The sequence below is a fragment of the Falco rusticolus genome, chromosome 5, assembly GCF_015220075.1.
Source record: "Falco rusticolus isolate bFalRus1 chromosome 5, bFalRus1.pri, whole genome shotgun sequence".
Taxonomy (NCBI): Eukaryota; Metazoa; Chordata; class Aves; order Falconiformes; family Falconidae; genus Falco; species Falco rusticolus.
The window spans coordinates 59,319,146-59,336,440 of NC_051191.1; the positions used below are offsets into that span (position 1 = coordinate 59,319,146).

At 37.8% G+C, this 17,295-nt stretch overlaps 1 protein-coding gene across 4 annotated transcripts in view; it reads left to right on the forward strand.

Moving 5' to 3' along the window:
• Positions 1-17,295, forward strand: part of LARGE1 (LARGE xylosyl- and glucuronyltransferase 1) — a 295,580-nt gene that overhangs the window by 81,836 nt on the left and 196,449 nt on the right. For all 4 annotated transcript variants that reach the window (XR_005104338.1, XM_037388143.1, XM_037388141.1 and 1 more), the window contains one exon: positions 6,481-6,667. Coding sequence is in view for 3 of the 4 variants with exons in the window: in XM_037388143.1 (XP_037244040.1) it covers positions 6,562-6,667 (106 nt within the window). In the remaining variant the exon portion in view is untranslated. The remainder of the gene's footprint in view (positions 1-6,480; positions 6,668-17,295) is intronic.

The following is a 17,295-nucleotide window of genomic DNA, read 5'->3' on the forward strand; positions in this document are numbered from 1 at the left end:
TTGGACAACTCATTTTAAAAACAGGTCAGTAACTGCTTTTAAAATAAGGGTCATTCTTGAGTTACAAATGAAATGTGAATAACAGGCAAGATTGATCTTTCTGTCATGACTGTGTTTTGTTGCTGCTGTTTCTTCTCAACTGATAGATTTTTTTTTCCCATTACATTAACAGTGACATCTTAGCAGAGGCATAGGAGAAAAGGGTCTTATCCTGTTGATCTTAAATTGTGTTATTCCTTGATAATTTTTAAAGTTGCAGGCTTTCCTTCTTTTGAGCAAACTAGGCTTGAAAGGAAAAAGCAATGCCATTAAAAATGCCTGTGTAAATACATCTATATGTACATATATATAAAGGAATACATGGGAATGAAAAAGGAAAAATGTGGAAGTATTATTTATTTACTTCTCTCTGTGAGCTACTGTCAGAATGGATCCTCGTTTCTGTAGTGGTGTTGCTTACAGCTGGAACCTTCTAGAAAACTTTGATTAACAGGATAGTAATAGAATTTTCCCTAAGCCAAGACACATACTGAGGGAAGATATAAAAGAAGGTGTCAATCCTGTGTGCCCTTGGAGCAGTTAGCACAGTTCCAAGGCTGAACTCATTTGTGCTGTCAACTTATCAGCTATTTTCTCTCTTACGGATAGGACTATTTTCTTGTAACTAGTTGAGAAGGAGTAAATTTGGTAGCATTTGGAAAGTGTGCTGTAATCTGTTCCTTTTAAAGTGGCTTCACAGAACTTCTGAGGTAGTTGCCTAAACTCCCGAATTACCAAACTGATGTAGTGTTCAACTATATGTTAAACAAGAATGTGCACAAAGTTTAGGTCAAGCTGACCCACCCTCTCAAGTCCTCAAAACTGATGAATGAAAGGACTTCTAATCAGGGGAGTTAACCTTGGGAAACAAAGAACAGATAAGGGTAAATTATGCAGAAAGAAGCTTCCAAGTGAGAAAGTGCTGGTTGAAAGAGGAGACAAGCTGATAAGGTGTCACAATCCGCAAAGAAGTGGTTGAAAGTAGGAAAACGGTAATTGTGGTAATGGGAGATCATGACCTCCAACTCAAATAGACCCCATAAAAGAGGGCAACCCCGTGCTGAAGCATGTGTAGTTGGTAAAAAACTGCAGCAGTGCTGTCTGAGGATGCACACTAACTCGCATTACAAGCGAGAAACTTGTAGCCACACCGGTACGTGAATGAAAATGGATATGTAATATACTATGAATATGCAAGTACTCTACTGTACGTAATGTTTACCCTCGAGTAACTTGGTGTGCATGTTAGGAGGGAAGATCCCCCATGCACCCACTGCTGCAATGAACCCATGCCAGCTTTCTAAACTATCATTTGGATTGGGGAGTTTTCCTGGTTATGATTTTCTGTAGCAAGGTGGATGCTGAGTCTAAGTTTACTTCAAATCCTTCTTTAAATTCATAATACCATAGGATTAAGAAGTCTGATTCAGGGGAAGGATCTCCACTGCCATGAAAATTCAGTTTGGGAGCAAAGGGAGCCTTAGATTTGTTTCTGTACCATGTTCTTCCATGTGGGAGAAGAAGAGGTTGATGAGAGAGGAGATGGCATTTTCCTTCAAAATGCTATTTCTGTTCTAAGAACTTGAGAAGCGGAGTATGTTAACAAAGGGATATTTATTTAAATAAAGATTTACTATTTATTTCTTTCATAATGTTGGGTTTATTCCACACTCTGCCTTTACGTTACCAATTTTTTATCTAATATGACAAAAATCCGTCACATGACAGCCAACTTCCATAATTGGAAGACCACAAAGCTACAAGATAAAAAACTATCAAGGAGTAAACTCTATAACCCCACATCAGCAACATTTTAAAGAAAAACAGGAAAATGCTGGTTAAGATACTGCTGGGGTTTTTAAGGTTATTTATATTTTGAGTCTGGCAAAAAGCTGTGAAGAATCTCTTGTGAGGGATGGATGCTACATTGACACAGAGCCAAGGGAAAAGCTTTACGGCAGAAATTGTTCATTGACTTTCTGACTGCAAGAGTGGAAAAGCAGAAAGAATTAGATAACATTAATTCAAGAAACACGGCAAAGGCAAGGCACGGGATTGGTTTATAAACAGCTTTAACTACGTATTTATTTCAGTGGCTCTGAAAACAAACAAAAGATTACTGGGATAAGATTAACTGTAACAAATGCAAGGAAATGCATGAAGCGGTTGGAAAAGCTTTTTATAGTAGAGCAGTTAAATCTAGTTAATTGTGTTTGATTTTTGTTTTCATAATTACTTCCATTGTTCCTCTGAACTCCTGCTGAATGTCTGACACAGTCGAGCTGTCATGCCATAATTAAAAAAATAAATGAATAGAAACTGAATACCAATGTGATTAGTGTTGTGTTACATACTTTAATGTATGTGCTACTTATACGGGTTGAGAGCTGCTTCACACTTAGCTGAGGAGATAATCCTTGATTTAAAACAAAGCAACCACTCTGATAAAGTAATGTAGTTAGTGGAAGCACTGACCCTATGTGAAAGTAACAAAAGTCATTCCATTCACTGTTTCCATATGGTAAGAAGGTAATGAGTAAGTCTTTGTAATGAGAAACCCAATTTATTTTAATGCCCACTGTGACCCACCATACAGGTATTGTCCAAGCTAGCAGCCTTTTGTAGCACCATTAGTAGTAATCGCGGATGAGCTGGGCTGTGGTTGCTGTATTAATGTCTGTTGATCTGTACATGTGCCACAGGTTTTATAAATCTTGAACTGGGCATATTGTAGAAGTGTAGAGCACCTGACTTACTGAGAGCAAGCCATACATGCATTATATGCACACTGCTAACTTTTTTGGATATTACTTAATCAGATTTTTAAGATTAATGACATAATGCTTTTGGAGCACATTCAATACATTAAAAATTGAAGACAAAGGTAGAAGAATATCATGAAATGCATGCACCTTTTCTGTGTCTGTGGCACAGGCAGAAAATCTGATTGTGTCTGGAGGAGTGAAGCTGAGAATATGTTTCAAACTGCAAACCCCTTACCAGAAACTCTCCCAACCATTCCTTTTCACTCTGAGGCTAATTTTGATCTCCCTTGATTTTGAGATAAACCCAATAAAGATGCCTAAAGTTGCAGATGTTCATTGCGGCTCAGTTAGGTGTATCTGAAAATACAAATATTGGGTTACAGATAAAGAGGAGCCACTGGCTATTTTTTTGAGTGTTGTACCTAGATCCTGTGCTTAAATTGGCCAGTTACTTCCTAATAATTTTTATTTTCTTTGAACATATTTCATGCTCTGTACTTCTAAGTACAGGTGTTTAGTTAGCACAGCTGTTCAGACTGAAAGCTATCAGGAGGAAGTGAACCATCTTACAGTACTTGTTATTACTGAAAAGATGAATATAGCTAGTAGTCACATCTATAGCTTCATTTTTAGCCTGTGAAATTGCTTTCTAGGACCTTTTAGGCAGGTGACAGTCTAATTCAATAGGACTATGGCTTGAGTACCAGTGGATGCTGTAGGAGAAGTCTGAAAGTCAATGGCAAGCCCATACTGCAGAAATCTGCGCAGTGCTACTGTGTTCTGTGCGCAGCCTTTCCTCCAGCCAGTGTTGTCAGTCATGTTCCTTTCATGATGGATGTCGCTCTGACACCTGTTGAATTGAATGGAAAAAAAAAAATCAAAAGAACTGCAATATCTTCTTTCCGTTTATTTGACAATGGTATGTTAAGTAAAATTCTTTATGAGTAAAACCAATAACAAATACATGATTGACTCCAAAGCTTTTCCTTTAAGCTAAACATCTTCATTACCATTCATGGGCATTTTATACAATTTCTTGTGTAGGGTTTGCACATGATGCATTGTCTAGTTTGGAAAAAAATACTTCGCAGGTGTGGTGACTTTATACACTGAAAATGAATATTTAAGACTCAAGGGAAGCTGTTCACAACTTTGGGGAGGTGGGGATGTAATACCTCAGCATTTCCTAAGGTGATCTATCGCAAGCTGACTTGTCTGTCTAGCGTTTTCCCCAAATGTCTTCCTAGTTAGATAAAGGATCTGCATGAATATGCAGAATTATTTGGCTGTTTTGTCTGAACGATTACAATTTATAGAAAACTGGATTTGCCACATTCTTAGATTCCCTTTGTAGCAGAATTGGGAGTTCAATGTTTCTGCAATACTTTCTTAATTTGTTGGGGTATTTTACATTCGTGGGGCAGGAAAGATGGATTTCATCCTCCATGTTGACCTATTCAGAGATTTAATTTGCATGGATATTTAAAGAATATATATGAAAATCTGAATTATTTCTTAAATATGCAGCCCCAGGTTGAACTGATCTGCTACCAGCACTATAACCCCAAGCTGCAGAGTCTAGGTGCCATCCCAAAAACTTGCATCAGTGTGACAGTATGATGTCAGAAACATGTGGTGTTGACTCTTACTTTGCTACCTGTGGGTTTTACAGGTGTCATTGATAGGAACAGTATGTATCCAGAGCATGCTGCATTACAAGATGTGGCTATTTGAAAATGACCCCTGCTTGTGAGTTTATTTTTGCAAAAATTTATTTTTCCATGCACAGATTGATGTCAATGAGGCACACCAGATGTTAAAGGAAGAAGCATAAATTCTGTCTTAAAGTGATTCTTTGCACATTACAGTATACACATATATAGCAAGAGTAAAACACAGAAGCCAGAAAAATTGCTTTTTTCAAGTAGGCTTGTAAAGGACTCTTTTCAAAGTAGTTGTACAAGCTATGTGATGTAAGGAAAAGAAATGAAATGTAACAGTTATCCAAATGCAGTGAATAAAGATAAGAATTCTCCACAATGTATCTACTAAATGTGTGTGTGTGTCTAACACTGACTCTCATACCACAGTTATTAAGTCTACTATATATTAATATTAATTAATTATATTAAGTCTAAAATAATAACATATTTATAATATAAATAAATATTATATATAATATATAAAATGTATAAAATTTATATTACATTAGTATAAGTCCATATGTTTTGTGCAAAATCTCTGTGTTGAAGCATTCGTTGCCTTGAAAAGCAGACACAGTGGAATGCTTTTTGTACTGGCTCTGGACAAATTGTAGTCCCATTTTATCAGTTCCAAGGTCAGAGTACTATCATGGCTCTTAAACTGTAGTGTAGTAAAGTGGGCTCTATTGAATGTTTAAGGAACACTTCTAAGTTTGCCTGAGCACTGCAGCTAGGTAACTCCAGCAGCAGAGTTCTTTGTCTGAACCCATTTCTCTTGTCTAGAGTTCTCATTTTTGTTGTAATTTGATTTCAGAATTGACTTTCACTGCAATATAAGTGAAGTTGTAGAGCTCAGATACATTTTGAAGACACACAGTAGCCATTATTAGTATGTCAGTGTAAAAATGCTTTAATTGCTTATTTCAGCTCTAGTGCTAGCTTAGCATAAGCCAAAGGGCACTGTTACTAAATACCTTGTGCTGCCAGTGTCTGTGTTTCTTTGTATGTCATTCTTGTAGACCAATGTGTTGTTTTTTTTTTAAATCAGGAAACATAAGCCCTTTCACACAAAACCTGAACTGGATTTGCATGGATTTAATACCTCCTTTTCCTTCTCCAGCTTCTCTAGTCTAACACTAGCCTTTCTATCTTTTTCTAAAAAAACCCACCAAATTATGTGAAACATTTTTCTGTCCTGCATGCCTGTACTTGTGTGGGAATATTCGTTTTCTTGTGAATAAAAATCATTGGATCATTTTGCTGTTATTCCAGAAATATTTTAAACAAAATAAGATCAGAATTATTAATTTTTCTCATAAAAACAGTGGTACTCTCCAGAATCCTCTACTTTTCTCTTAGCATACAGTCTAAAGCTCCTGATACCCCCTTTTGTGACTAAGGAACCTTCCTTGCCCATTTTGCTCTTTCTCTTCTCCCCTATATATAGCAGTTCATCAGCATTGCTTTTTGATTAACAAAGTGGGTCATTTTAATAACATCCCTCTGCCCACAAACTTTACCTTTCATTTTTCAGTTCATTCTTGAGTTCATGACCACCTGCAGCCAGCTCATTGATTCACTGGTGCGACTTTTGCTCTTTGGGAGCAGGTGAAGATATATTGGTGGCTTTCTCTTATCTGCCCAGGGGTACCAGTACACATAGTCATCAAAGAACCCAGGGTTTTTGTACAGTAAAAGGTGGCAAAAAAAAAAATAATAAAGAGGATGTCTTTTTGTAAGATTAGCTTACTGTGTGTTTAGGTGATAGGATGTGTTTTATTCACTTACTGTCTTAGTCTGACTTCTAAAACTTTATGATTAAGTAGACATGGATAATTTTGAAAGCGGTACTGCTTTGCAATTGCTGTAACCCCATTTTTAGCCTTGTTCTTTTAACTCTTTAGGAACATTGGCATAGTCTACCTTTCTGTAGAGAGATAAGCTGATAAAATATTTTTTCCATTCCTTTTCAGGGAATAATATGTGGGAGGCTGTGGACTATTTGCTTCCGACATAGGAACAGCACTGAGTTGGGAATCTGTACTCCTGAGAGAATGCTGGGAATCTGCAGAGGGCGACGGAAATTCCTGGCTGCCTCTCTGACCGTCCTTTTTGTCCCAGCCATTACGTGGATTTATCTGTTTGCTGGGAGTTTTGAAGGTAGGAGGGGAATAATGGCTGGGGGTGGGATGTTGAATGATTTGTATCAGAGCAGATAAATGCAGATCAGTCATTGTTGATTTAATTTAAATAAATCTAGTTTGGCTTGCATAGGAAATATTTCCCAAGGTGCAGGTTTCAACAAATGGCCTTCCTTACCTTATTCTCACTGCTGAGGAGGAGGTAGTTGCTGGTTATTTGATTTTCTTCTCACCTTTGAACTTGCAGAAAGTGCAAGGAAAAATCCCCACCTTACTGATTTCTTCTCTGTATTTTCTGATTTTTTAAAAGTTGATTTATCCTATGCCCTGTAAGATTTTACTTTTCATTAAAATTAACGTGTCATTTCAGATCTGCTCTTAATATTACTTAAAAGTGTTCCGAAAGGCCATATATATTCTGGGCACGGTTTACAGAACTCTTAGTCTAACCTGTGTGTTAGACCTTATATGTATGGATGACATGGGCCACTGAGTCTGATTTTGGGACACAAAGCAGGAAGTGTGTCTAGCTATGAGAGCACAGAGGGCCTGGTGTACAAATGAGGGAAATGTGTGTCTGGCGTGGTTCTTTGCACAGGGGGCTCTGCTAGGTCATGGTCACATAGCTGCAGGCTTTCTCTTGCCCTCGGGTCCAGTGTGCTGCTGCTCAGTGGTATGTAGTTTGCAGAGTGTCGGACAGCAGTGGGACACTGCTCTATGAGGTATAAATGTAAAGAATTCTGGGAAATGTTTTATAGGACTCTGATTTAGTTATATAAATGCCTACATGGCCAAAACCTGTGAACACATGAGGCTCTTGCCTTTGTGTGAAGATTATTAGTTCTGGCCACTGACTATGCTTATTGTGCCAGGAGGCTGAATAAAGAAAGTCAATGAATACCTATGTAAAATCCCTTTATATAAAATCAGTTAGAATCCATATCCTTCAGCGTGGTGATGTGTTGTTATAGCTGGATTATCTTTCTGCCCTCTTCTTTCTTCAGGTAGAGATCCTCAAGTTTGTAGGTACATTGACTTGCAACTATATGACTAGCGCTTTTTGTAATCAGACTTGGAATAATCAGCACTTAGGCTTTTAAATTGTCTACCTGACGAACTTTTTCCTGCCTTTAAAGGGGTTCAGCAGTTATAGTTCAGTCAGGTGAGGTGAGAAGATGCTGGATCTCCTATTTTTTGTTAGTTTGTAGTTTGTGCCTTTTTGGGGTGGGATGGAACATTTTACGTTTGGCAATAGGTGTGTTATTTGGCAAGAGTAAAAAAAAACTATCCAGGCTTTGTAGTTATCTTAGTACAGGGAAAGGTGTTTTACCCTTTTAAAAACTGTTCAAAGACTAGTTTACAGTCTGATAATTTTAAAAAGGCATTGTTTAAAATGTCAAGCTCCTTTCATGTAACCTTGGCTGATGAATTTTGTGCTTTGCTTCAAAACAAAATTGTATTCCAAGTTAAATTGCAAGTGAGAACATGTAAAGATTTTCGCCGTGTATTAAATACATTTCTAAATTAGTTATGGGCCAGATACAAATATTTGGATATGCAAATTTATTTGGTTACTTAAAATTCTGCCTTAATGGGAAGTAACACTGTGAGCTCATTTTAGAATGCAACGCTTATGGGATTGCTGTTAAATTGGAAATATAAGGGGTGCTGGCTGCATACTTGAAAACTAATGTATTGGCAGGCAGGACAGTACTGATTTTGTTTGATTTTTAAAAGCTGAGCAAATGCAGGCCTCACCTTGTTACTTTTAGAATAATATTATGCTGCCTTGTCATAATGACTATTTTAATTGTGTCCACAATTGATAATGGCATGCTGCTTTAAGTTCCTCTGTGTATAGAATCCTTTGTTTTTACAGAGAGCTCAATACAAATCTTGAAATTGGCTGCTACATAGTATTTGAAGTGACTTCAAGCTCTCAGTGTGAATTAATCTGAAATGCAAACCAGGGAGCAAGGCCCATTACCTATTAAGAAGCCTTGCACTGGAAAAGGACTGGAAATTGTATAAAGTTAGTAATTCTTTTTGTTATGTTTCTGTTTCAATTGTATAAAGTTAGTAATTCTTTTTGTTATGTTTCTGTTTCTGATTTCTTTTTATTTTACTTTTTGAGTGGGGCAAGATTTAATCTTTGTTGGTTAAAATACTTATTTAACCTAATAATAGCTAGCATTTTTCTTAACTTGTTGGTATTATGGGCAAAGAGTTAAAGCCATTTTGTCATTTTATCTCGTTTCTTGTTTTGTACTCCACTATGGTTCATACAGTTTATTTATGTTTATACTTACTTATATTTATACTCTGTGTGTACTTGAGTACCAAATGTTCCACAAAAGCATTGTGTCTTGATTTGAAATCAGCTGGAGTGGAGAGTCGCCGCTTTCTTCTGGCACTAGTTTCTTTGGTTAATCATAGGCAGTACTAGAAATTTTCTTTTCAGTTCATCTGGTTTTAGACTCAAGTAAATGGTTCTTGTTCTACTTTTCTTCACTAAGTTGAAGACATTGTCAGTACCTGGTATCTTCTTAAACTCAATTATTCAGGGTGGAAGCAACGCCAGGAGTTCCCTGATTAAACTCCTGCTCAAATCAGGTAGTCTTTAGGGTCAGACAGGGTTTCTTAGGCCTTTATCCAGTTGTGCCTTGAAAACCTCCAAGGACAGGGACTACACAGCCTCCCTGGGCAATTTGTGCCGCTGCTTGACTGTCCTCAGGTGGAAAGAGTTTCGCCTTGTATCTAGTTTGAACCTCCCTTGCTTCAATTTACATCTGATGTCACTCATCCCCTCACCATGTATTTGCTGCGAAGAGCCTGGCTCAGTCTTCCTGCAATTTGCTTGTAGGTACTGGGAGGCTGCTGCTAAGTCCCACAGAGCCTTCTCCAGCCTGAACAAGCCCAGATGAAGCACTTCAGCCCCCTACAACCCAATAGAACTATGCTGAACTTCATCCATGTCATTCTTACATTTGGGGCCCCAAACTGGACAGTGTTCCAGATGTGGTCTAGTGAGTACCAAGTAAGGGGGAACAGTTACTTTCCTCAGTCTATTTGCTGTGCTCCTGTTGATACAGTCCAGGATGCCATTGGTCTTATCACTGTCCAGGCGTGCTGCTGGCTCACGTTAAATGTTTTTTCCACCAGGACTACAGGTCCTTCCCAGCAGGACTAGCCCACAGCCTGTGCCATTATGAAAGGGTTTGTCCTTCCCAGGTGTAGGGCTTTGCTTTGTTCATTCTTCCAGACTGTCTAGGTCAGGGGTCCTCAAACATTTTAAACAGGGGGCTGGCGCGCGGATGAAGTGGCAGGCAGTCGTCTGCAGCTGCTTGGTTTCCCGGTGGGGGTGGGGGCAGGGGGGGTCTGTAAATACCGGGGGGGTGGATTGAGGACCCTGGGGGGCTGTATCCGGCCTGCGGGCCATAGTTTGAGGACCCCGGTCTAGGTCCTCCTGGATGGCACCCTTGCCTGTGAGTTTGTTGACTGAAACCCCCAGGCTTGGTGTTATTTGCAGTCTTGATACAGGTGAGTTCTGATTTCTCCTTTGGGTCATTGATAAAAATATTAAAAAGGACGGGTAGCAGAGCAGACACTGAGGAACTCCACATGTAACTGACTTCCACACAGGGCATGAACAAGTAGCAGTCACCCTCTGAACCCAACATTCCAGCTAGTGTTTCACCCATCTAGTAGTCTACCCATATAGACTGTAAAATCCCAACTTGGATACAGGGTGGGAGACGATACTGAAAGCTGTGCTAAATCCAAGGGAGGTCGCATCTACTGGTCATCTCTTATTCACAGATCTAGTAATTCCATCACAGAAGGCAGTCAGGTTGGTCAAGTGTGATTTACCCTTGGTGACCCACGCTAATTATCCTGGATATGTTTCTGTTTGAAAGTACTTACATGTGGTAGTCAAATTGCTTCCCAGTCTTTTTATCACCAAGCTAAAAAGGCTGAGCTAGCTGAGTTGTCATAGCTATGTTGAGCTCTTTTTTGATATTGTTTTGCAGTTTTTTGTTTGTTTGTATGTTTCAGGGCTCTAGGCTCAATATCTCTCTTTGGTACTGATACCTGCAGTGCCATGTCTGAAAATTATGTGTTCTTGATGTAATTAGGAATTACATTGCTCATCCAGGTGTTTGTATCTAAGATCTTAAGTTATTCATTTGCCATAGCATGGCAGTGGGATCACAGTTAGAAACCCTTTATAAGCAATTTGTTAGTGAATCTGTAATACAAAATATGCCCTAATGTAGTCAATTCCCATGTTCTACTTTTTGAATAGTTTATACTTCTTCAGGACAGAATTTTGTTTCATTTAGGCTTTGTGTCTCTTGTCAGAAAGTACATTGCAGCCTGCTGCTTCACAGTTGTCACTCAGACACTGCCAGTAAGACCCTTCCCTTGGAATATTCATTGGAGGTGGCATTACCCAAGCTGTGACAGAAACAGCTACTAAAAGCCTCATTAATCATGTATAAATGTCTGTTAAGGTTATGAACTAGAATATTAAAGAGGATTTTGAATGTTGTATAGCCTTTGAACATACCTGGTTACTGTTGTTGTTTTTAATAATGCACAAGGACAGCATAATTTCAGTTATCAGTTACTTTAAATGAAAAAGCTAATTGTTCCAACATTCTGAAATTACATTCAAAAGGCAAGGTAATAGAGTAGGAAGGATGGAGTGCATTTAAAACAGGGAATAGGAAATAAATAATACATGATGAATTTTCATTAGAAATAAAATAGCAATTTCACTAACCAACAGTAGCTCCAGAAATAGCATCATTTTCCAAGCAATGTGCAGCAGTTTCCTATCTCCTTTACCATGAAGGTCATGTAAAATGGAGACTTGGAACTGTAATTTGACACATGCTCTCTAGATTACTGATTCATCAAAAAACCGTGTACCGTGGCTATGTGGCTTCAGCAGTTCCACAGTAACCTCCGTTTTGACAGGATGAAAATACAGTCAAGTTACCAATTTCTGCATAGTGGATCCACTTGAGGTTGAAAACCCTGAAGTGTCCGCGTAGGGCTCCTGTGTAGAACATACTTCACAGGAAAAGAAGATTCAATGATGTAACCTTAAGATGAAAACTTGGAGAAGTTGTGTGAGATCATGTATGAAGTCTGTGAGAGGGTGGGAAGTTGACTTTTTTTTTTTTTTTTTAACTGCCAGGGTAAGATTTGAAAAACAGATCCTGTTGTCTTTCCTGGGATTTGCTTTCCTTGATTGTCCTTTCACTCCAGTGTTGGCCAACTGTCATTCTCTGAAAGTACATTTTAGCCCAGATAGTCTGTAGAGACATGACTGAAACCAGGGTTGGGCAAACACCTCATAAAATACAATAAAGTAAAATGAAGGAAGCCTGCAAATATTCAGCTTAGTATTTAAATGGATTCACTTTGATGCTGTTTACACTCTTTTTGTGTATGCTTTCCATAAATATTCTAGTGAATATGTTAATTGGGAAGACTGTCTACAGAAACAATGAATATCCGGTTTTAATATTCATGGGAAGCAGATTTTGAAATCATATTTGTGAATACTTGAATCAGAAAACTGATTCTGGGAGTTCAGTTATATTCAGTTAAGTGTCAAAAGTTTATCACATGATCTATGTGCATGATGAAAACTGCCTGAATTTTTAATGTTTGCAGTAAGTTGCTCATAGGAAGAAGCAAGCAAATAATTAATTGCTAAAATGTCTATCAGACACTTGCAACTGATGGACAAACATCAGAAAATAATCCCTTCATAGACAATGTAATGAGGAAGGGCCAAAATCTGAACTTGCTTATTTCATTATTATTTGCTCAGTTTTCCTGAATTTTATCTGCTGTGTCTCTCAACAGGATTAAACAAGAAAACTTAATCCACTGTCCATTTAAAGTAGAAGTTTCAACCTCTGTATTGATCCTGTCTTTTAAACAAAGTTCTGAGAAAAGAGATCCTGAAAGGGTGTCTCTGCATATAATAAAATGTTATTGTGATGGGTGCTTGAACAGGTTTACAGGAGGTGTGTTTTAGTTGAGATCGGCTTCATAGCAACCCCATCATAAAAGCTGTTTCTGTGTACGTTCATATTCTGGAGTAAATGGTGGTGGTTTACTCCTCTTTTTTTTTTTTTTGGCCGGGACATATGCTGAGAATTTTCACTTAAACATCTCTATCTCAGCTGCAATCAAGATACCTTCTTAAGTGTGTGTGCAGTTTTTACTTGGGGATCCTACAAGAATAGAATCAGTCACAACACTAAAGACCTCAGGCTTATGCCAAGTTCTGTTGCTTTATTCTAGAAAACTTGCCTTTCTATGAAACCCTTGAGATCTGGATATACAGAGTACTGACAAAGTTTGGTTGAAGTATGCTTTTACCAGAAGGTCCCTGCTGTGAAAGCAAGAGTCCGGTTCTCTGCTCATCATCTTTAGCTTGCAAGTCAGAATCCCCAAAATTAGATTTTGTTTTACAGACGTGAGAACCTTTATCTGTCATCTAAGAAAATAACATCAACAAGTGTATATGAAAGAATAAGAGCATTTTACTTGCCATTATATAAAGAAATAGTCTGCTTGTGAGCAGCAACTGGAAATTTGAAGTAGTTTCTGTGGCAAAATAAGACTGGCTTTAGGCAAAGAGTGTAAGCCACAGTACAGTATGTTCCTGAGAAGCTTTTGGAGGTCACACTGTGGAGTTAGTGAGGACCATGGTGACTTCTTCTCCACCACTCTTGCAATTAAACTATATACTATAGGGTGCTGCAATACAATTTTATCCTTAACTAATAAGGTCCACTGAATAGCTCAACACCGAAATACCAGTATCAGTGCTGTTTCTTCCTTAGCCTGTCAGGAATCCACATCCTCAACCCAGTGTATTATCATCTCAGGCAATGCCATGAATCTTGCAGTGGCCACTTCTTCTTTCAGTGTGTTGTCCCAAATGAAAGCAAGCCCACATTGCTCTCTGAATTCCACCATAGGACACACATGTTCTCTTTTGCTTATTCTTTCATAAAAGTAAAGTAAGCTGTAGGGTTTACCTTCTTTCCTCTCTATACATCTCTTTATTGGATGGAGTATCTACCAGTTTTCTCTTGGCATTCTTTTTCTGGTCAGTTCTTAAGTTGGCATTTCTGGCAGAAACATAAAGGTCAGAATGAAAAGGAACTCTTTGAGCAGGAATAAGTTGCCAGCTTCTTCAGAACAGTAGCTTACCCTGAATATAATCTGTGGGAATTCTCAAGGTTTTTGTTTCATCAGTGTCTTCCTCATTCTTTGAGCAAAACTTTGGGAAAAATGCTGTCTGTAAAAGCTGCATTACACGAAGGTGAGCAAATTCCTTCGAAGAAGAAGGGACATCTGGATGCCTAAATTGTGCTAGGGCTGCATGGGAGACTTACCAGTAAAAGAGCTATTTCCTGATTATTCCTCGTTCCTTGTTTCAGAGATAGGTATTTACTAACTTCATAGTCAAAATATGCTTTTCGGCAGAAAAACAAAAGCAAGATGAGTTTAAATCTCTTGGTTTGTTGGTTTTTTTAAAAAAGTCAAACCCCTAAGAAGTAGTACTTGGCTTTTTGAAACAAAATGTGCAGTTTATAAGTACACCAGACCTTTGAGTGCTGGAACTAATGTAGCCTGACTTGCTGTGATCGATGTCATGCAGCTGATTGATGTTGAAGTTGCTTTTCCTACAATTAGGGCATTTACAAAGTCTAGCTCCCATATGGGTCTCCTGGTACCTAAATAAATCTTGAGTTCATGCTGCAGTGTATTTCTCAGTGGTAAAATGTGTAGCATCTCTCATCTTTCTGTGTGTGTTCCTGACAATTGTAGAAGCTTCATTACCTCTGACTTCCTTCCCTCTAACAAATTGATTTGAAATTAACCATTGAGCCTTGGGGACATGCAGGCAAGCAGGTCAACAAATATATACGTACAAGATGGAAAAAAAAACCAACCCTGAAATATAAATGTTTTAAAAGATTAAAATGAAAATTTTATATTTTGATTCTGGTGAGTGTTTCGGTTAACTCAGAACAATTAACAGGATATTTGAATTTTCTGGAGTTTCAATGTTTAAAATTTGTGGGTTTTTTTTTCAGATCAGTCTGAAATCAGAGTTTTTCTTTTAGACAGCATATTGCATCTGTAGTGTCTTCCAGTGCGCTTGAAACTCTTATTTTGAATATTTATTTAAATGTGTATAATACCAGAAGGAGAAAGAGTCAAGTTAAAAATAAATTCAAAGAAGTACTTCACACATTGTGTATGGTCATTCTTATGTTCTGCAGATAGTGCTCTGGGATGATTTAGGAAAAGCAACTGAGTGTGAAGGTTAATATCCTGGTATTGGATGGATGTGTTTTAGATATGCTTAGCTTAAGAATGCCAGTGTCTTCAACACATCACTTTATTCCCTCTTTACCCTTCTGAAATATTTTTTCAGAAAACCATTGAATTGTTCAGTTGAGTAGTTATTTCTCTCCCTGGAAGTTTTACCTCTGTTGTGTTGCTTTGCCTTCTGCAATTCTTGTTTTGCGACTTGAATCAAAGAGATTTTTTAAAATACATCCTTGGACAATTGAGTGAAATGCAGAACTAACTTCAAAAACATGGGCAGACAGCAGTCATCTTGGTTCACTCAACTTCATAGATACCAACAATGGGAGGAAAAGTTGATGACCTGGAGAATTATATGTTTTTAGCCGGAGATTCTCTTCTTCCAGTTCAACAAACAGTGTTCAAACCATTTGAGCTATCCTGCTGTAATAATTTTTTCTAACCTGTAGCATGACTGTCCTCCATAGTTCTGTGAAACATGAGTCAAAGTCCAGGATGTAAACATCAAGGCTTTAAACCTCTTCCCCCCACCCCACCCCCCTTTATAATTCTGTTTAGGTTTTTAATTGCTAAATGAGTTTGCAGAGATAAGTAATTATGGGGAAGAATGGAAAGTAGTGAAGTTAAAATTACAAAAAATGTTGGGTTCATCACATTTTCCTAACTTAAATTCACAATCTGTAACAGAATGTGCTTCTGTTTGGTACCTTGACTTAAATATATATATATTTAAAAGATAATAATTTATGGGCCTAGTTAAAATATTTTACTGTCTAAATAAAGTGTTTCATAATGAGATGCTTTTCCAGTGAGCTTGTAATAAGAGGTTTATACCTATTCTAAAGAAGAGATGTGTGACCTGCTCTCTGCATACTGATTCCTGAACTTCTGTGGATGCCCAGTGAAATCACCATCACCAGTGTGTAGTTTGACACCTGGAGTAGCTTAGAAGATTTAACACATAAAGGTTCTGGATTGGAAAACCCAAAATGTGTATCTACAACATAAACTGAAAATGTGATTCTAGTACAGTCAGACCAGCTTGTGTTTGTTGTAATTGAGTGAGCACAAGTACTATTGGGTGTAGAGATAGGCCACTATGAGAAGCAGAAGAAGCCTGGTCAGCTTGTACAGTTTTCTAAGCAGTGACACCTTCATCTTCAAAGTGATTATTGTTCTTCTTAAGCAGATTAAAACCAGTGTATCTATGGCTGTTGGTGCTGCAAAAGCATCTTTGTTTGGCTTTCTAGACACAGGATTGAGGTTGTCATGGTGTAGTTTAATATCAAAGAATGTTGCACAGCATTCATGTAATATATAGAGGATTATTTCTGGAGCTGAAATAAAACTATAGCTAGTAAGACAGAAGTATTCTTATATGCTGGAAGGTGCTTGAAGAAATTGCTGGAATAAAAAACATGAAAGAGCTATCTGTTTATTATGCTATTAAGGAGAGTAAAAAAAAAAAATATCCAAAAGAAGTTGTGTTCCTCCCCAGCGTTTTCTTCCTTTCCTATTTTTTCTATTTTATTGTTCAACTTTCCTTCTTTACATGTCAATACATCTCTCTTAAAGTAGTTGCAGCAGTCTTTTTTTAATTTGTAATTCAGAATGGAACTGGCAGACAGATTTGTAGATTCTCCTCAAAATCACACAGAACAGTTACTGACGTTTTGTTGTCTTGTGAAGATTTGTAGGTTGTTGCCATCAGAGGGGCTGTTAATGTTTCTAATCAATGTCTCTAATCCTTTGCATAGTGCAGGCTGTATTATATTTTAGAGCTGATACAGTAATGCTGGCTGGTAATTCCTGCATCAGACCCATGCCTTCTAGATACACCAAAGCTTTTTTCCTAGCTTTCTGAACTTGATTTTAAAGCTGGTGGAGGATTCTAGCACATACCTGAATAAATTATTCCACGTTGTTCAACAATACATGCTTTAATCCTTGTCCAGATTTTTCTGGCTTCAAGGTAGGAAGTGAAAGATGAGAAGTAAATGAGGAAAAAGAATAAAAAAGGATCATGTTAACAGGTTCATTTTCATGTAAAGTAAGTGATCATGGCTATGAGATATTGCAATACATAAAATGCACCGCAAGAAGTATCACCTTGAGAACTATAGATGAGAGTACTACAGTGCTATAGTTACCAAAACATATAGGTGTTTAAAGAAAAAAGATAATTACTAACTTTACCATAGCTAACAGAAACTAGTTACCAGGATGACCAGTTGCCATCCCAGGCCAGAAAAACTATTTCCCAAGCAGATTCTT